Genomic DNA, 20668 nt, shown 5'->3' with positions numbered 1-20668 from the left:
TTCGATTTCGTAATAAAACTAAAGAACTGCATCCTTCTCGTCAGTTTAAAAGATCGAATTGATTAATGTCATTAGAAAATTCTTCGATCTGAAAGTGCGAATATAATAATAGTAAATTTGTGGGTTAGAAGCAATTATAAAGGTAACAATCTTTTTTAGCAGATGTTCAGATGTAATTACGAACATCTTCAACCTTTAAAAAGAGTTACATTAGAAAGTTTAGTAAATTATTAAGTCTAAAAGCGTGCGTTACACGATGTGCAGCATTCAGCCATGAACAAATTAAAACTGGTAATATTAACCTAAATTATTAAAACAACCTCAAATCCAATTCATCATGTGAAGAAACGCTGATTGTTTCTTGATTAACCCATTCACGATTTCTAACCTTCTTTAAATTACAAATAATAAATTATTTATGTGTTCTTAATGTTTTCAATTATAATCAATATGTAATCGAATAACCATGAAATAAAAAGCGAAATTATATATCAAGATTACAATGCTTATTAATTTAATAATTTATTGAGTGCTACAATGTTTTGAATTCCTTATAAATTTTCAACTAACATTTTTAAAGTTATAATAAACGTCAACTTTCCAATGCTAATGAACAATTTGCGGTTAGGTTTATTTCAAATTAACATCATTCGCTTGTAGACGCTTCAATAAATTGTGACCAAACCCAATCTCATTAAACAGACACGATATATTTTCATAACTGATAGACGTATTTTAAGATTTATTTAACCCTAATATCATATCCGCTTCACAAATAGAAATCACAATGTACACTATTTACTTGGCACAGTTATAGAAATAAATATATCAACTTTCTTAGTGTACATAAATTACACGTACCATTTTATGAGATTATTTAAAAATTCAAAGGAAAGTTCTCTTATACGCACTATTAAGTCCAACCCGTAATTTCTAACTACACTAAATTGATGGGATGTGGAAAAGTGTTATCACGAAATAGCATGTATAAGTGAAAATCTAGAAATTACTGAAGATGTAATGGTATAGAACAGTATAACGAAATGTAAAGGTGTTGATAATTTGGTTTTCGTGCAGGTGACCTAGATTAAAAGATATTTTTTCTGGAGCAAAACGTAATTGTTTTTTTTTTGCAGATCTCTTCCAAGGTCATGTTGTTACATACAAGAGTAATTTGTCAATGTAAAACAACAAAAATTAATTCGTTTAATTAAAATTTAATGTAGTATTAACTTAAATGATTTAAGTAAATACATTTTAAAATAACGTAACTAACATTTAAAAGATATAAAACGCAGATTTCATTCAAATTCTTATTGGAGCGACAAAACAATCACGATTATTTGACAGCATCTTGTATTTTTTAAAACCAATATAGTCGTAAAGTGCAGATTATAAATGCCGTCCGTTAATAAAACCTTAACCTTTTCCTTTAGACTCCCGTTACTGGTAACAACAAAGATCAATGTAAGATGTATTTAAAAACATATATATTTATCTTATAATATCTACTATCACTCAATACGAATTATGCAAGTTAAAAAGGTCAAAATGTTTAACTTCAAAGTGTTCAGTTACTTCTTTGCCATCAACGCAATACCTTGCGAGTTTTGTGGTTTCTGCGGTTTTACAAATAAAAATTCTTTTATTTATTACCAAAACTAGTTGCTTAATTTATCACATAACTTTACCGATTTGAAAGTTTCAAACGATTTATGATTTTATAATCAACACAGTTGTTCATTTATGTTATTTAATTCATACTAAAGCAGAACATGATAACAACTAATATTTTATAAACTAACTCAAGCTAAACGTATGTAAATTAATTATCAACCGTCATGTTTACTAATTTGGTCAATTCAAAACGTTTCACAGCTGATTTTAACGAATCAACGACGCAGAACGGAATTTGATCTTGTCTTTGGTGATATTATTACATTATCAAGTTATTTATAATTTAATTGCGGGTTGATTTACAGATATAACATAACTGTAACAACAACAAAAAAAGCGGCAGAGAAAGTCGAAATATTTATGTTTACACTGGAAGAAAATGCTCTGTAAGAAACTTCAATTCTACCACCACTCGGTTTGAAATAATTTATCGATCAGTCGTTAATTGAACCTCAATCTAATCTTTTATACAAGTCGCCGCACGAGAAAGGAAAGTATAAGCTATTTTTGTAACCTAAACACATTTATATGGCGCAAGAATTATTGATAGGAAGTATCTTTAAAGTACTTCTGAAGTGTCGTATAATTTTCCTTTTAATGTCTTAGAAATCGGAAACCATAACTGTTAACAGCGATACCCTGATGCAAGTCATTATAGATTTCTTTTAATATTGACATATTAGTGAATCATTACACGGAAAATTGGTTTAATATGTTTTAATTAAGAAGATTGTTAATTAATTCGATGTATTCTTGGTGTATATAATAAGTAGAAAGTTGTTAATATAATTACGGAATTATGTAATTCTATTGGAATTAATTATTAAAATTAATTTAAAAACTTTTACATAAATGAAATCGCAAAGTGAAGTAAAAAGATCAAATAAGTTTGCTCAATTCTAATATATGAACTGAAACTAAAACTGAAGCAATTTTATGGAAATTCTCAGCCTTTGTTTCCCTTAAGATCATCATCACGACTTTAGAGTTAGAAGGCCAGAAGTATCACGTTGACGTGTTGCACTGATTTAAGCTAATAAATCTTGTAAAAACGTTACGATGTATATTGAAATCGTTTCAAATGTTAAACGCTGAAAATATTATGGATAGGTGTTTGTGTTGTAACTTGAACTCAGAAGAACTATAATCTCGAGTATCCTTTCAATACCTCAGACATCCTTGAAAAATATAGAGAAATAAACTTCATATTCTTCGATTTTTTTCCATAATATCACCACAAACTTTTTAATTTTTACGTTTTGTGTATCTATTGCAAACCAACCTTACCTATTTACAAATTCAATTTTTTAATTTAATTTAAAATCAAAACAAAAAATATGTGCAAGTAAAATGAATTAAAAATTTCAAAAGAGGGTATTTCAAAAAATAGGGCTATCGACCTTTTCTTTCTGCCCGAGATCAGTGACATTATCAAATTAGCGATCAGTCTGCTTTGTTTCGAAATATTCGATGGTAGAGTATTAAATGGTTGCTGTGGGAGTGATGGTGTGACTCAGGAGTAATAAACAGACGTTTTAAGGGGTTTAATGAAAAATTTAGTGAATAAAACTTGAAGGCGGGAAAGGCTAGGAGTAATTTTGATAAGACGGTAGAGGAGTTCGTTACTAGGATTAAACACTGAATTTTGAGGATATCTAATACGCGTAATCGTTCTTGCGCCGCTCTTTCTGCAACTTCTAGGTGCTACTTAGATCTTCTTAGCGTGTCATGAAGGATAACGATGCATATTCGATTACTGGTCTATATACCACGTTATAAATGTGTGTAACGACCTCTGAATTAAGGATCCTAAGTGCTTGAAGGGGTTCATGACTTTCATCTTTACTTTGATGGCGTGAGCCGAGAATTTCACAGTTCTGTCAAGGGTTACCCCAGTTATTTGCAGGTTGATGTGAGAGAAGTGGTGGCCGATTGGATTATTATTTCTGGATAAGGAGCATAAATTGAAAGGAAAGGAACAAGAAACTTTGTTTTTGACGGGCTTACTTGTATACCTCATTTCTGAAACCAGATTTCCGTAGCATCAACAAGCGACAATATCAATAAGCGAGTTCTTTGAAACGGTAGCCAAGTTCTGTTCTTAAGATGTGATTCAAAGAGTTTTTCTATTACTGACAGCAGTGAAATAGGGCGATACAGATAACAATGGCGGTTTTCTAATGTTATGGAAAATGTTGACTTGCCAAACAAAAATCTCAGTTCATCCTGATGTAAGAATGAATGACTAGATCTAAGCTCCTTAAGATTTGTCTTAAGATATTATCGTATCCACGGTCTGTATTGGCTCCTTGACTTAAGAGGATGAAGTAGTTTAGGAACCACTCAAAAAAGTTGATTGATACCAGTCATCCATTGTTCTCCTGTAGTTGGCGCAGAATGAAGCACCCTCAGTGAGGAAATATATATTTTCAAGGTGGTCGGTATGCAAATTAACAATTTTTTGTGTTTCGGAATGCCTAAAACCATGTCTGGGATCAAGTTCTTATCAAAAGTTTTCCCTTTGCTTCGGTTGACGCTGTCGTAGGCTTCCATGTATTTTCCGCTTTGATATACCTACTTACCTGGTCGCCTATCCTTAAAAAAATCTAAGTTTCTATCCTCAGTTTGTGGAAACTTTGACCAAGTTTCCTCAACTGTCGGAAGCTTTCGGTCATTAAAAGAAGTGTTCGTTGATTCTGATATTCACAAATTGATGTCTGATTCTATCGTTGAATCGCAAATAATACAAAGTTATTCGGAAACAAAATGGATCCATTTCATATTTCTACAGTTGCTAATATACTCGAAAAGTTTAAACAGGTAAGATGTTTAAGACTTTTTGAACAGTCAGTTTGACTTTTTGCCCGATTATTTGGGTGATGTTAATGAAGTGTAAGGTGAACTGTTTCATCAAAACATTAAAGTGGTGAAAAGACAATATGATGCGAGACTACTGTTGCCCAAAAGCTCTAGAGAAGAGGAAACAGAAATAGATATGTGCATTCCTGTTAATCGAGACACATCGGTTAATAAGACCCAATTGAACGGTTGTCCTAAATACCCGATCGTAAAAAATCATGTTAGTAAAAATATTAAATACATGTTGGTGGGTAAAAACCGTTTATCATTACATTATTACAAACCCCTTATTAGATTAGCATCTGTTTCCAAGATTATAACCATGACTAACCATATCATAATCAAAAAATGTTTTAAAATTAATTTAACTTTATTGAAAGTTTATCTAACACTTTACCACTAAGAATACGTTTAATAGAAAATTACATTTATTATTATTAAATTACATTTAAGGTCCAATTTCAAAACATTTGCAACATTTTTTTCGAATATATCGATAAATTCTAATTATCTACAAAAAACGTTCTCAAATAATTTCAGGGACTCTCTGAATCTTCAATTAACATTACCTAATTTAAGCAACTCATTTAATGAACTAACTCTTACTCATCTCATTAATACATTTTTGCACTTTTTAATAAAAATTTAATAGTAGTACGATATTTAAATTTACTAAACAAATTCTTTTGGAAGTTTCTGAGAAAATAAATATTTTCAAGAATGTTTTAAAAAAAAGTCATCGAATAGAAAGCGCCCAGGTATAAGACGTTTTAAAGTATAGTTACAGTTTAACCTCGTTATCCTTGCTGACTTGGGAAACATTGCCGATACGTTGCAAAATGTTTCCCATATAAGAACGCGCCTTTCGCCTACAATTTTATAAAAAATGGTCCGCTTTGCCCGGCTGAAATCCGCTGAAATCCCCAGGTTTCCGTTGTGCACCTCGCGATCGCAAAAACTAGTACTAAAAATCTAAAGTGATTTTGTCTGTATTCGGTATAGCATATATTGCAATCGAATAAATTCTCAACAAATTAAATTGACCGTAGATAAATGTTCACTAAAAGTTTCTCCTAACTTGAAGAGTTTATGAGTTTCGTTTTTTTATTTGTAATTTAAATCGATACAAACTATGTGGGCGTTCAAACGTTCACCGGCCAGGTGCCAACAGTCCGATTATCTTCATTTGTAATTCACTCGTTGACGGAAAATCTAACAAAGCAGCATGGCATTTGCATTGAATTGGACTACCCGCCCGCCATAAGGCAATTATAACCAACCTCAAACCATTCTCTGACAGCCACTCAACTCACACAGTGTTCGATATCTACTGCCCACCTCAAAAAAAAACCTCTTCGTTATTATTCACACATTGTCCTCACTCGACAAATAAACAAGACGTATAATTTTCTTTTTTTCATGTATAATCTTCAAACTATTATTATACTACTTTCACTATTATTAATATTTAATATATTTAAAGACTTAAAGAATATAACGGTTAAAGTCAATTTTATCATTTAACAACTTAACCTTCTAGGTTGAAGACTTAAATGAGCAACGAGTTTAACGTGGTATTACCTTTTAGCCTGTCAGAAAACTGATTTCACAAGTCAATTCACCTGTTGTCGACTAATTATCGTTCCCTCGTGGGTCGTTAAAAAGGGTCCGCGCGCTTTCTTCCGAAAATTTGCGAACTCCAACGTCGAAAAAGTGTCCGTCCGGTTGAGCAACTCCGGTAGGCCGAGAAGAAAATGATAGGTTCCGAGCACAATACTGGTAATTACTTGTGGCTCGGTCCTCTTGACCACCTTAAATCGCCTTTAATTGGCCGGCGCTTTTTGTCGGCAGCTTTAGACTCGACGTGAATGTGCTTTCTACTCTCGAATTTAACTCGGGAAATCGCTTGCAACCTCTCTTCTCATAAAGAAATAAATTTATGAAATAACACTTTTTTTTATTTAAATTGCAGAGAACAATACCTTTTCAACGTCTTCGAGGCCATCATATCAACGTTAGATTCAAAATTACAAAGAATAGAAAATTTGGATAAAGCAGTTGAACATTTAATGAGAAGAGTAGAAACTTTAGATAGTCGGGTAAACAACAATATCGATAAAACAGATGCGGTTATTGCCAAATTAAGAAACTTAGATGGAAAGTTATTTCCGAGTTTCCCCAGAAGTCAAGACAGGTCTTCGACGGTTGAGTATCACGACACAAATGCACTGAGTATGCGTTTGGTGTCTTTAGATCAAAAGGTTAGCGATATCGACGACAAATTAAATACGTTAAAAAATCAATTGGACAATAACTATTTACAAAATGATGATATAAATGTTGAAGCTAGTGAGAAGAAACCAATCAGTATGAATGTTGTTGAAATAACGAAAGCTTTAAATTCAGAAGTGATTAATCATATTACTAAAGAACTAAATCAGTTACGCGAAGCTACGGGAAACGTTGACAGAAAATTACAATTTCATATTAATTTGGTTAATGAGAACTTGGGCAAAGTTCTTCGTATGATGGGTGATGTCCATGAAGCGATTGTTGAACAAGTCACTGTTCTTCCTTCAGAAAATTCCAAAAATCGAACAACAACAACTCCTCAACCTGTGATTGTAAGGGGAAGTAAATTAGATTCTTTAGTAAAACAAATGAAACCAATTATTAATGTTTCCGAAAAAATGGACGAAGTTTGGGACGTAGTGGTTGGGACTAAAAGTTCCGTTGACGATTTAGTTCCAAAATCCGACGAACTTCTTACGCAAACTCAACGTCAAGAAAGGGCAATCGGAGAAATGCATAGTGATTTTAGGTCCAAAGCGAATCAAATCATCGAAAATTTAGATATGGTTGAAAAACGATTGAAAAAACAAGAAGATGACGTGGCCACTTTAGCTCAAAGACCTGTGCCTGCAGAATTACTTTTAGACCCAACCATCGATAGATTGGTTGAGTTTAATCCGAACAGGTATCAAATAGATGATTATGTACCACAAACTGATACTACACTTCCAGTAACATTTACAACATTACCTCCACCTACAACAGCCACCCAAGCAACAACAACCACCAATACTACTCCTACAGCTGCTACAACCCAACAAATTTTTAATATCACGGAAAAAAGGATAGAGAAAAGGAAAGGTGGTGTTATATTTCCCAGTGTGAAGAATAAACCATCTATTTCAACTAATAATACATTCGCTACTGATGTATTAAATATTAAGGAAGTTAAGGTATGTTAAATATTTAATTTAAAATTATCGTAAATCAGAATTATTTTGCATTAATATGGATGACATAAAATATTTTTCATGGTAAAGATATATCGTTGATTAAGATTAAGATAAGACCCACTATAGTAGATTACATAAAGATTCACTTAGCATTTGTTTGAGATTAGTTAAATATTCCTTTAATTATACTACATATTCATTGCGCATTGTTCTCTGTGTTTTTGCTCTGGTCTCTGTTCGCGTGGTTAGCACTGGTCGAACTATCACCTTGTATATTTTGACTTTACTCTCTACTTCAATGTATTTGTGAGACACACTACGATTGCATTGATGTACAGAAATAATATTTTACTTTATCGAAAACATCATAACACTATATAGTGAGTCATTTATGTTTTGGAAAAACATTATAAGATAAGATCAGCTATAACTAAGATAAAATTCTTATCAACATTTGCAAAAACTTTGATATTTATTAACAATGGACTAAACAGGAATTTACTATTATTTCATTTATCTATTTGTTTTTAATTATTATTTATATTATATAATATAAAAAAATATGAAATAATTGAAATTTTTGCTAATCAGGGTTACTCATGTGTGGATCTTTTAAATGCCGGAATGCGTCACTCAGATGTTTATTATCTTCAAATAAGGGGAACCACATATTGGTTTTTAAAAGTATTCTGCGAACAAGAAATTGCGGAAGGAGGATGGACGGTGATTCAAAGAAGGGATGATTTTAACGAACCTAGAGAAAATTTCAATAGAGATTGGAATGACTATAAAAACGGCTTTGGTGATCCAGCTAAAGAGTTTTGGTTGGGAAATGAAAATATTTACATGCTTACTAATAATGAAGAATATATTCTAAGGGTGGAATTGGAAGATTTTGAAGGAAACAAAAGGTAAAACAATTCTGATTTATTATAACGTTAATTAATTATCAATTATTTTTTCACAGATATGCTCAATATTCCCATTTTAAGATATACTCAGAAGCGGAATATTATAAATTAGAAATAGATGGTTATGAAGGTAATGCTGGCGATTCGTTAAATGATCCTTGGTATGGTAGCAATAACAGTCCATTTTCTACGTATAACAGAGATAATGATAGATCTAGTTTAAATTGTGCTTCGATGTTAAAAGGTGGTTGGTGGTGGAAATCGTGCGGAAGGGGACTTAATGGATTGTATCTAAATGACCCGCAGGATTTAACAGCAAGACAAGGTATTTAAAATAACCAACAAGTATTCTAAAAAAAATATTAAAATATTTCTTTCCTTATAGGTATAGTTTGGTTTAGATGGAGAGGATGGGATTACACTTTAAAGAAAGCTATGATGATGATAAAGCCGAAAGGATTCGTAAATACAACATAAAAAGTCAAGAAAAATACAAAAAAAAATTAAAACTCAACTTCTAACTCACAATATTCAGTTTTATCATCGATCATTTTTATTTATTATTATGAGTAATTTAAAAACATGAAAATTGTTTACCGGTTGAATGACGCTTTTATCTTTAATTAGCGTATAAGTCGGTAAACGCAATTAGCATTGTGCTCAATTATGACTAACAAACGGCAGTACATTTTCCATTTATTTGTTGTTTCGTCATCGTATTAACCTAAAGACCGAAATTGATGAGTTAGAAGTTGAGTTCCTACTAATAACTATATATTTTTTTTTCGAAAATTTCATTTCTTTTTTTTTTGTTATTTCTTTTATTCGGAAAATGCAAGACTGTGTTTTACTTTTTGGATCGATTCCAGAAAGTACGTATTTTGTAAGTTCATAAGAATGAGGCTAATTTATCGGTCATTTCAAATCTACAACGCATTAAAATTATTTGAATTTCTCCCATCGACGGTTTACTACGAAAATAATTTTTATGGGAACGAGGATAAGCTTAAAAAAATTTGGCGATTCTTTTCGTAGTATATATTCATGAATTGTAAATAAGATATACCTTCACAAATGTATAAAGTAAATATATATTAATATAATAAAATTAGTTTAAGTAAAACGAGAAGTTTTTATGACAGATCAAACACGTTTATCTAACAGACATAAGTTGTTTTTTATAATTATGAAATGACGCATTTTGACAATGAGTAATCCTTATAGTTTTATCGCCATTGATAAAAGTATAAATTATTAAAATATATATATTAACTGCAAACTTAAGATATATTTTCCCAAGGATCAAAAAGTTTAATATTTTGAAACTAACTCAAAATTCTCTCCGAAAGAGTGAATACTCAAATAATCGTCATATTTCCATTATTATCATCTTGTTACAATAAAAGCTAACATGAAGACAAGTTAATCAACTTTAATCTGTAAACTACCATCATCATCTTCTAAATAATCACATGACTCTTCACACGTTAGTTCTTTCGTAGCTTGTCATTATTCTACGACTTGCCAAAAAAATTTTTTAAGCAGAGAATTAACATCTTCCGTCTTTAGCTATAAAATACAATTGAGGACCCAGGAAGTAACAGGGATTAATGTATTTTTGGTAGTTCTGAAATAAATGGTTTATTATAGTTAACTTAAATTATCAAATTCCAGAACAAAGTTTATAAAAGTGTGTTAATATTTAAGTATTTTATCTAAAGGCGAAAAAACATTACAAAGAAGATTTTTTTTTGTTGCAAAAATCTACTTGAATCGTAATGCATGTAAAAAAATTGGATGGTAAAATGTTTTAATCTCATCACACTCTACTAGCAGATACTATAAAGACAGCCAGCTCTGAACCTCTCTTCATTACCACACCTAGATCTGGCCACCACTCTTCCCCTCCTCACCCCCCTCTGCAAATCAAATACTTTGGTAGCCCCTCTGTTACAATCTCCCCGATTTTGGGTTATATTTCTCTCCCTTATATCATCAGTCCTTCTCTCCTACATTCCCATATCCCTGCTCGTCAGCTGTCTACACATTTCAATCCCCTTTTCTTATATCCTGCTCACCTGTTTCTGCACCCCACTTACAAAACTTCATTATCTTCGTTTTGTCTAGGTTCACCTCCAAATCCTTCCTCCTAAAGCACCCTTCCAAAGGCCGCATCATTACCCTCACCTCGGTTGAGGTTGATCTGAATTACGTTCTGTTTGGCTTAACGTTTTGGTCTGGATATTTTGATTCTTTTGCTTTTTTGCAGTTGTCGACGAAATGTAATCCAATAAGGTAAGCACGTTTTTGAACTTGACAACCTCACTGTTTATTGAAGTTACATTCAAAGGCAGCACTATTGAAAACTTAAAAAAAGGACACCCAACTTGTGAGGTTGCCACCAACTGTACCAGCAACTGTAAAACTATACATATATGAATGTTTAGAGTACTGTTTTAAACGATAGTCTTTCAATTTTGTAATAAGTATACCAGCATATTCTCTCTGTAAATAAATTAGTAACGTTGTTGTTCTTATTCTGCTCTCCACACGAATCGCTAATGCACCATTTTCATTACTGGTGATGAACGACTTTGAATAAATTTTATTAAGTATGAGCGATGTTTAGAAATATGACTATTTCCTGTTAATAAGTCAAAGATAATAGATTTTAGAAGTAGTTCAACAAACCGCGAACAAACAAGTTCGAAGTGATGAAATTAGTTATTCATTCATGTTGTTCTTATGTTCATGGATCTGTATCGCTTCGTTATCCTTTGGTAGTAATTTCCGATTTTGGCCAGTATCTCGGTCTTATCGAAATCTATGGTGTATCCCTTTTTGTGGCAATGCTCTGCGATTGCGGACTGCTCGATCTTATTCATCTAATCAGACATCCCTCTCATGCTTTTTGATGCGGCACTCGATGTTACGTCCATCTTGGAAAACGTAATGCTTCCCACAACTGCATGATAGCTGATAGAGTCCCACTCCTAAATGGATTAGTTTGTCTTTAGCTAATCATAAGCATATCGTACTTTTCTTATTCTCTTCAGGCAACTTACAATCCGCTCCATCACACCTGAAACTTAAGGGAGGCAGATAAACTTGGTTGGTAGCTCTGCTTGCGTTGCTTCGTGGCTCGCTGGATATCCCTCAGGGTGTAGCTGTTCTTTTGGAGTACATGCAGAAATCCTTCTACTTTTTTTAAATTTTTTCCTCGCATATCCTTTCTACTCGCTGGAACTGGGTTGAATCACTGACCTATTCTGTTGTGAATGAAAATGGGATGAAACCTGAAGATACCAATTTGTGTATATCTTCTTCCGATACATTCACAGTTCCATGTCCCCTTTTTTTTCCTAGTTACCAAAATATCCAGGAAAGGTAAACTGTTTAGCAGCTTTCGTTTCCATGATATCTTTGATAAGGAGGTGTTGCGAATTCGGGTTATCTAGGAATTCCTAGAGACGGTCTCTTCATATGATTTGTTTCCACGGACTCTTCCTTAACGCTTCTTCGTGAAACATCTCCATATATCCCTACTTTTTCAAAAGACGCACGACAACCCGAAAGTGACTAGTTGTAGGTGAAGTGTTAGTTCTAGTGAAAGTGCTAGTATTAGTTCCAGTTTTAGTTCAAGTAACACCGGCAGTAAAAGCCTTCGTACTTGATTATCGTAACTTTCAATATTTACATAAAAAACGATAACATCCTCTCATTATGGAGTCATAGCAGTATAATAATATACTTTTTATACGCAGACCGAGAAAATATGTTTAAATAAATTTGATAATTTAATTTATCAATGTTTGTAATTGGTTTTTCATGCGAAAATGAATAAAAATTAGTAATGTTTAGTCAAAATAATCACGATTAGTATGTTGGTTTAACGATATTGATTAAAAGTATTAAACAAACGACGTTCACCCAAACGAAAATAAATAGATTCAATTTAAGTTCAATTGAAAACTAAATTCATAGCAGTCATTTAGTTCGTGAAATAAAATAATACGAAAACGCTTAAAAATGTCTAACTAACAGTTAGGTTTCTAAATTTTTGGGGAGCGTTATATTAGAGTCATTGGATAGGCTCAATATTGTCTTATTGATAAACAAGAGTCATTGTGCAATCATCTGAAGACTAGTTAATTCTCAATTCTGTTGGATGAGTGCACTTTACCAACTCTTAAAGCATAGCTGTTGTCATATGTGAAGTTCAATAACCACGATTAGAATGTTAGTTTAACGATATTGGTTAGAAATAGTGAACAAACCACGTTCACCCGAACGAAAATAAGTCAATTCAATTTTAAACTAAATGCATAGCAGTCATTTCGTTCGTGAATTAGAATAATACGAAATCGTTTAAAAATGTATTATCGGAAAATCGGTATTTTTTGTGAAAACAATTTAACAAGTATGCGGGGAATTCTGATAAAAATTATTTCGAGTGATCGCTGTAAAATAAATAAAATTATTTTCTTATCATCAATTTTAAATTTATCTGATAAAAATTCGCACCTTACAATACATTCATTAAAATCATTGTCATTTCATCATATTCTAAAGTGAAGTCGGGCATTCACGACGAATCGAAGTGTACAAAAAGTTCATACAAAAATTATTTGTGAAATTAAAAATTGAACGGATAAATTTTAAATTAAAATTAGTTACTTTATATTGTTCACTTGTGTTCAGACTCGGACATATGAAAATAAATCATATGATATTGATGATATTAACGATTTTAGAACTACACTTTTTGATAGCTTCCGTAGAAGGTATGAAGCAATAAAGATTACACATCGATGTATAAAAATAATCGTATTCTTTTAGCGTTTAATAATGGTGAAATAATTGAATCAGACGAAGCCACTGACTACAATTTTTTGGTAAGCACTATTTTATTAAAATATAAATACGGATCTGACTAATCAAAAACTTTATACAAGAGATTCTAGGAAATGCAACTGATTAGATAACCCATTCCTAGTTATTTTTAGCATTAACAAAAACGTTTATTTTTTATTTATTTTTTCAGTTTGCTATATTAACAAGAAATGGAACATTAGAAACGTTTACATACAAATGCACAGCAACTGCTATTTCAAGAAATGTATTAATTACAGCTGCTCATTGCTTTAATAATTATTGGTACGTACCAAAACATTCAATGAATTACCCACTAAACATAGTTATTTTAGGAAACTCGATCCTAAAGAACGGCAGAATAACACTTTTTACATATATCCCGCTAAACACCGTCTGAATTTAAACAACTTTGAAGAGACATTGAAAGGAAGTATACCAATTAATATGAATGATGTAAAAAAACATCCTGATTATGTAAAGGAAGAAACATGTCCAACATATGATATAGCTACCATTACGATAAAAAATATACCAGTAATTCTGAGAACTATCCCTTTATGTGCTGATTTTTATCCGAAAGGAAAAGCAATTTCTTTAATCAAAGCTGGTTTTCAAGCTCAGGTTTTCAAAGTCAATTAAAAATATTTTATCTTTTAATTTATTAATTTTTTATTAGAGTAAAAATGAACCACATATAATGAATTATGGTATATTTGAAATTGAAAATAATCCAAATAAATGTGAAAATAACACTTACATTCGAAACAATGATACTCAATTTTGTACAACTTCTAGGAACTCTTATCACACAGAAGGGGTAAATATTATTGCACTATGTTAATATAGCAATTTATTATTATTATTTTTATTTTAGGGAGACTCTGGTGCTCCACTCCTAGCAAATACCACACATCCTTCATGTTTAATGGGGGTAGTTTCCTGTGGAGTAAGAATGTATACAATATTTGCTCGGCCAACTAAAAATGATATTTGGAAAGAACTATTTTTATCCGAATCTAATATTACTACGATTGATACGATGATTGATACGACTCTATATTACCACATTGTTATTATTATTATTTTAATTTTAATAGTTAGTATTATGTCTTTTTTCCTATTTCCCAAACATTACACAACTCAAACTACACCATTATTAGAACTTAGACATCTTACTGTACGAGAATTGGTAGATGTCTTACCAAGTTAACGAAACCTTTGCGCAGTTGAAAATATTTTTTTGAGTTTTAACTTTCAACATAAATATTTGGAACTGATTAATATATTTATTTAAATTTTCAAAAAATCTCATACGCAAGAATTCTCATTATGAATAAAAAAATAGTCCAACTATCATATTATTATTGTTATACTAAAATGTAAATAAAAGCGAGATGTGATATCCTATACCTTTATTATTTTTTATCTTAAGCAATCGATTATGTTCCTTTGCGAATTCTCGCAGACCTACGGGATCAGTTACAACTTGGCAAATCTACCTTGGCGCGTCAAGGTTAGGTACGAAGTAGTAAACGATGGGCAAAAATGCAATTGCAAAAATTTTGATTGAAAGTATTTACATCAGACAGTCCAACAACTATGTTAAATAGTGTTCTTAGCATAATTCCAAGTGATGAGCAGAGTAATATACCAAGTGTCAGAATGAAAGAACTTTATTATGAAATACAAAAGCTAAACATAAAGAAATCAGCAAGTTTTGACATAATTAATGGAGAAACTTTGAAACATCTACCAAAACGGGCGATTACAAAACTGTTACACATAATTAATGACGCTTTTAAACAGTAATACTTCCCAAGTATATGGAAAGTTACTGAAATAATAATAATACCAAAATCTGGTAAACCCCCACAGATGCTATTCGAGATAACGAATACTATCGAAATAGCAATGGAAGAAAATAATGTTTGCACCGCCGTATTTTTGGATGTTGCACAAGCTTTCGACAAAGTATAGTTAGATGGTTTGAATTACCAACTAGACCAAATACTACCATCAACGTATAGTCAAGTATTAAAATCGTATCTTTCTGATCGATATTTTAGAGTAATATACGAAAACGCTTATTCATCATTACATGAAATACAAGCCGGCGTTCCTCAAGGAAGTGAGCTTGGCCCAACACTGTACTTACTCAACACCTTCGACCTTCCCGAGATACCAGAAACTTTAACAGTTACATTCATAAGTTATAATTGGCGTTAAATTCAATAGAAAACTGGACCAAACAATGGCTAACAAAATTAAATACAAATAAATCAACATACATAAACTTTACTTATAAGAAAGTAAACTATCTCCCAGTGCACATAAATGGTAATGCAATTCCTTACGGCAACACCGCAAAATATTTTGGTATGACGCTGGATGCTAAACTCAAGTGGAAAGCTCACGTCAAGAAAAAACGTGAAGAACTTGATGTCAAATTTAGACACCTATATTGGCTTATTGGCAGAAAATCTACGTTATCACTAAAGAAGCATATTGCTATTATACATGCAAGTTTTGAAACTAAAATGGACATACGGAATTCAACTGTGGGGTTGTACCTGCAAGTCAAATGCAAGTTTGATTCAAAGATTCCAAAACAAAGTACTAAGGTGAATAGTGAATGCACCTTGGTACATAAGAAACACCGACCTCCATCGCGATTTCAAGTAGCATCGGTATCATCAGAAATTGCATTATTCGCATTTAAACATGAGAAGAAAATATACGATCATCTCAACATCGAGGCTATAAACCTTCTCCACAACGAGATGTCCAAGAATGACAATATTTATCTATATTACGTATAAAGCAGACTGGACCACTGAGTAAAGCTGCAAAACATTATTTTGTTTAATTTTTTGTTATAATGTCAAAAATGTCAACAAAACAATAAAATATGTTAAGAAACATTTCTAATTTCTACCTTCCGATAAAATAGATTTCGCAGAATAGTAACTCAAAAAGAAGTTAAAAATGTCATATTGATTGCTGGAACCAGACTTTATACGTACATTTCGGTGACCTCACAAGATGTAAATATTTGATATGGCATTCAAAAAAGTACTTTACAAATGACCTGCAAAAAATTATAACGTTTCGGATGCCATGTTGCAATCTTCTTCAGAAAGTTTGAGTTAATAATCAATGAATACTAATTACTGTCTAATTGTCAACTAAGTTGTTTTTGTCAAAACCGGGTGAACAAGCTTTCGTTAGGTTAACTAGCATCTTCCAGGTGCGACTGAGGTCCCAGCCGTCTTCTCTGTTCAAGCTGTTCCTATGTCATTGAATCTCTAACGCCTCTCTTGTCATTCTTTGGAAATAAGATCCGGTTCTTACTAGCACCATCGTTTTGTCGAACTCCATGGTACGAACCCCATGGCCTTTTGGAGCAGTCACCTATAAGAAAATAAAAAAGAACCCAATCGAGAAGATAGTAAGGAAAATGAAAAAATTGGTAAAATCTACAAGAATCCAAGCAGCACAACAGAAAAGCTTGTTACAGGTCCCAATACAACCAAGAATATATGAATTACCAAAAATCCATAATTCCACTACCCCCTATTGTCAGTGCCATAAATTCTCCTACGTATCAACTAGCAAAATACCTTGCCAAGATTCTGTATCGTTTTACAGGTAAAACGGAATCAAATGTCAGAGATCCTACATATTTTGTGGAATCAATCAGGGGTATGAAGTTAACTCCCCGGGATATCTTGGTAAGTTTCGACGTGGAATCTCTATTCACCAGAGTACCAGTCAAAGATGTCATGTATGGTCTTCCTCAGAAACTCTTTTCGCAGGGCTTGTCGGAGTATGATCCAGGGCTGGCGAAGTACTGCCTATTGCACGGGAGAAAGTGACTCCAGGAATTTCTAGACCACCTAAACTCACAACACTCCATGATCAAATTAACATTGGAAACAGAAGCTGCAAAACAGTTACCATTCCTGGATGTATTGGTGACTGGGAAGACAGATGGGAAGGTGGGAAGAAAACACATACCAACAGGTACCTGCAGGCTTGATCTCATCACCACCCACAACATAAGAAATCAGTACGAGATTAACTTCAAAACCGATTTTTTCACTACACAATATTTTGACACACACTAAATTGTGTCATAACGTAACAAACTGTTCTTTTTAATTTGAATTCATGTGTATAAAGTTTGCCTTCTTCTTCACGGTCATTCAGTAACAATACTTTATTAATGAAAATTCAGTTAAGTACTACAATCCTAGGAAATTTGACAAAGGGCTGATATTATCCTGTCGTTTATTGAATGGCATAATTTTGCTAAAACAATCATTCGCCCAAAATTTTACAAAATCCCCTATAAAATTTATAATATTAGACGGCATTAAGACGTCAAACATGTAAGACTCCTATTGTTTTATGGTGATGTCATTAGTTGGCAGAATCATCTATCAAAATTTGACTTACTCATCTCTCACACTTTACCATACATATCGTAACGAGCGTGAAATAAAATTAAATATTATGTCAAAAGACAAAAAGGGTAAAGTATCAAATTCTGAGGCAGTTGACTCAGATCTCATCAGTTTCGTCAAGGATTTTCTCGCCGGAGGAATATCCGCTGCAGTTGCAAAAACGGCTGTCGCTCCAATCGAACGCGTTAAATTATTACTGCAGATTCAGCATGCTTCAAAACAAATAGCTGCCGATAAAAAATACAAAGGTAAAATAAAAACAGTTTCGTTAGAAGTTAAGGTATAAATCATTAAAACAATCTTCGCTTTTTATGATATAGGAATAATCGACTGTTTTATTAGAATACCGCAAGAACAAGGATTCGCAAGCTTTTGGAGAGGAAATTTAGCGAATGTTATCCGGTATTTTCCAACACAGGCGTTAAACTTCGCTTTTAAAGATCAATACAAGCACTTCTTCTTAGGCGGTATAGATAAAGAGAAACATTTTTGGAGATATTTTGCGGGAAATTTAGCGTCTGGAGGAGCAGCGGGCGCAACTTCGTTATTATTTGTATATCCTCTGGATTACGCAAGAACAAGGTAAACGTTAATGATTGTTGTCTGGTGTCTTTAATCATGTCTTGTTTGTTAACTTATTTGAAACATTGTCTTTTAATAGACTGGGTGCTGATGTTGGTAAAGGTAAAGGAAAGGGTTCAGATCGTCTATACCATGGTATTATGGATTGTATACTAAAAACTATAAAAAGTGATGGACCAATTGGTTTGTACAGAGGATTTATTGTTTCCGTGCAAGGTATCATTATATATAGAGCAGCATATTTTGGAGTTTTCGATACCATAAAGTCATATATGCCACCTCCACAAGACGTTAATTTTATGATATCATTTTCAATCGCATTGGTATGTAAATAAATATACAGGGTGCAGCAGAGAAAATTCATATCGGGTTTACGCGGATGTTATAGATAAATGTACATATCTAATTGGAAGCTATAATTGAGAAATATTGTTTCCTAGATACTAAAACATTGTAATAAATGGTACTCCCCCGCAAGTGTCTTCTGTTGCACCCTGCAATATACCTCTTTTTTACACTTATAGTTTTTAGGCAGTAACTACATTTTCTGGCATAATATCTTACCCGTTGGATACAGTAAGAAGACGAATGATGATGCAATCAGGGCGTGCAAAATCGGAAATAATGTACAAGAATACGATGGATTGTTGGATTAAAATACTGAAGGACGAAGGGCCTGCAGCGTTTTACAAAGGTGCCTTTTCGAATATATTAAGAGGTACGGGCGCTGCTTTAGTTTTGGTATTCTATGATCGTTTGAAGGCTTGGTCGACGGGAGCTAAACCTTCCACTAAACCTCCAGTAGGTTGAGATTTTATTTCAACTCGTTTTTCTTTTATGCCGTTGTCATTCATTGAGATGTTTACAATTCGACGTATAGAATATATTTTTACATTAAATACTATTATTAAAACAGATTTTTTTTTATCTATAGTTTTAAAGGATTTTGTAAATTTCAAAAAATAAAAATTCAATATATTGACTACAATTTATTATTTATACATTCTACATAGATAATAACAATAAATAACAAATTTTTATGTAAAACGTCTAAAGAAATAAAAATTGTCAACATATTTTTGAGTATCATCTTAAAATAAAGTGGAATAAAATTGAGAATACATTAAAAAAGCTAAATACAACTTATAAATAGAACTCAATTAAATGCATCCAACGAGATTAGCATTTCTGTTTTATCTCTTAATTTAAAACATTTTTAATTATATTGTTGTCGCCTTCTTGCACGTTGTTTATCAAATCTCATCTCCATTTCTTCCAAGACTTTGGGAGTGTAACGAACAACCAATTTAACAGAACCATGGGCTTGCTTTAACAGTTCAACAGCTTTTTCATGATTTTCGCCTTCAACAGACTAAACGAAGAAAGTTCAAGTTCATTACTGAATAAAAAATAAAACCAATAAGTACTTACCACTCCATTTACACTTAATAATTGATCACCACGTTTTAAACCCCCATGACGATCCGCAACTCCTCCAGGTATAATTCTAGAGATGTAAATTGGCGAATTCTGTTCTTTTCCACCCATAACATTAAACCCTAAACCTTCCTCCGTTTTTGGTAGCTCAACAACTCTAGGATGAGCATGACCTTCACTTGCAGCAAAAGCAGCAACTGTAGCTTTTGCTGTAGCTGAAGCACGGACATCTTGAGACCCTTGAATATCAACGGTTTCGTAAACGTGTTCGTACACTTCTCGAACAGCATTTAAGAAGTCACTTTGGAGAACTTTTTGTAGGGCGGCCAACTTTGTCGCTGGTACTTCACCATTTTTTTGTAACTTTTCAAGTAATTCAATAGACCTTTTGATGTCTAGTTTATAAAAAGCAGTTATTATTCATTATTTAGGGTTATTTATAACAGATATTTTTGGATATGTTCATAGTAAATATTCATAACTTACCTCTAGAGAGTGTTAATGGTTCACCGATTTGAGCCATATCTCTTTCCAATAATTGGTTTTAACTTTATTCAAAAATAATTATAAAATGATATACCCAAAGATTATTTTGACAACTGTCACGAATACTTAG

The 20668-nt window shown here is 32.4% G+C and overlaps 4 protein-coding genes across 4 annotated transcripts in view; 3 read left to right on the top strand and 1 right to left on the bottom strand.

The window, feature by feature from the left end:
* LOC111420533 (angiopoietin-2) overlaps nucleotides 1-9815 on the top strand; it is a 68343-nt gene extending 58528 nt beyond the window's left edge. The window contains exons 2-5 of the mRNA XM_023053553.2: nucleotides 6509-7781; nucleotides 8373-8692; nucleotides 8749-9017; nucleotides 9078-9815. Of these exons, the coding sequence (XP_022909321.1) occupies nucleotides 6509-7781; nucleotides 8373-8692; nucleotides 8749-9017; nucleotides 9078-9169 (1954 nt within the window). The 3' untranslated portion in view covers nucleotides 9170-9815. The remainder of the gene's footprint in view (nucleotides 1-6508; nucleotides 7782-8372; nucleotides 8693-8748; nucleotides 9018-9077) is intronic.
* A 559-nt stretch (nucleotides 9816-10374) lies between these two features.
* Nucleotides 10375-14974, top strand: LOC111420540 (chymase-like). The gene is made up of 6 exons (XM_023053559.2): nucleotides 10375-13476; nucleotides 13532-13587; nucleotides 13737-13849; nucleotides 13900-14188; nucleotides 14244-14384; nucleotides 14442-14974. The coding sequence occupies exons 1-6, from the start codon at nucleotides 13404-13406 to the stop codon at nucleotides 14775-14777; spliced, it is 1008 nt and encodes a 335-aa protein (XP_022909327.1). The 5' UTR covers nucleotides 10375-13403; the 3' UTR covers nucleotides 14778-14974.
* A 1540-nt stretch (nucleotides 14975-16514) lies between these two features.
* Nucleotides 16515-19528, top strand: LOC111420494 (ADP,ATP carrier protein 1-like). The gene is made up of 4 exons (XM_023053496.2): nucleotides 16515-18281; nucleotides 18354-18615; nucleotides 18695-18938; nucleotides 19147-19528. Exons 1-4 carry the CDS (start codon nucleotides 17978-17980, stop codon nucleotides 19423-19425), a joined length of 1089 nt encoding a protein of 362 aa, XP_022909264.1. The 5' UTR covers nucleotides 16515-17977; the 3' UTR covers nucleotides 19426-19528.
* Nucleotides 19529-19591: 63 nt separating this feature from the next.
* LOC111420497 (L27 and PDZ_signaling domain-containing protein veli) lies at nucleotides 19592-20666 on the bottom strand. The gene is made up of 3 exons (XM_023053502.2): nucleotides 20539-20666; nucleotides 20047-20447; nucleotides 19592-19987 (listed from the first exon to the last, which is right to left on the bottom strand). The coding sequence occupies exons 1-3, from the start codon at nucleotides 20573-20575 to the stop codon at nucleotides 19832-19834; spliced, it is 594 nt and encodes a 197-aa protein (XP_022909270.1). The 5' UTR covers nucleotides 20576-20666; the 3' UTR covers nucleotides 19592-19831.
* Between the last annotated feature and the right edge of the window lie 2 nt (nucleotides 20667-20668).

The sequence above is a fragment of the Onthophagus taurus genome, chromosome 1, assembly GCF_036711975.1.
Source record: "Onthophagus taurus isolate NC chromosome 1, IU_Otau_3.0, whole genome shotgun sequence".
Classification (NCBI taxonomy): Eukaryota; Metazoa; Arthropoda; class Insecta; order Coleoptera; family Scarabaeidae; genus Onthophagus; species Onthophagus taurus.
The sequence above is the reverse complement of the archived record's forward strand: the minus strand, read 5'-3'. Positions and strand labels throughout refer to the sequence as shown.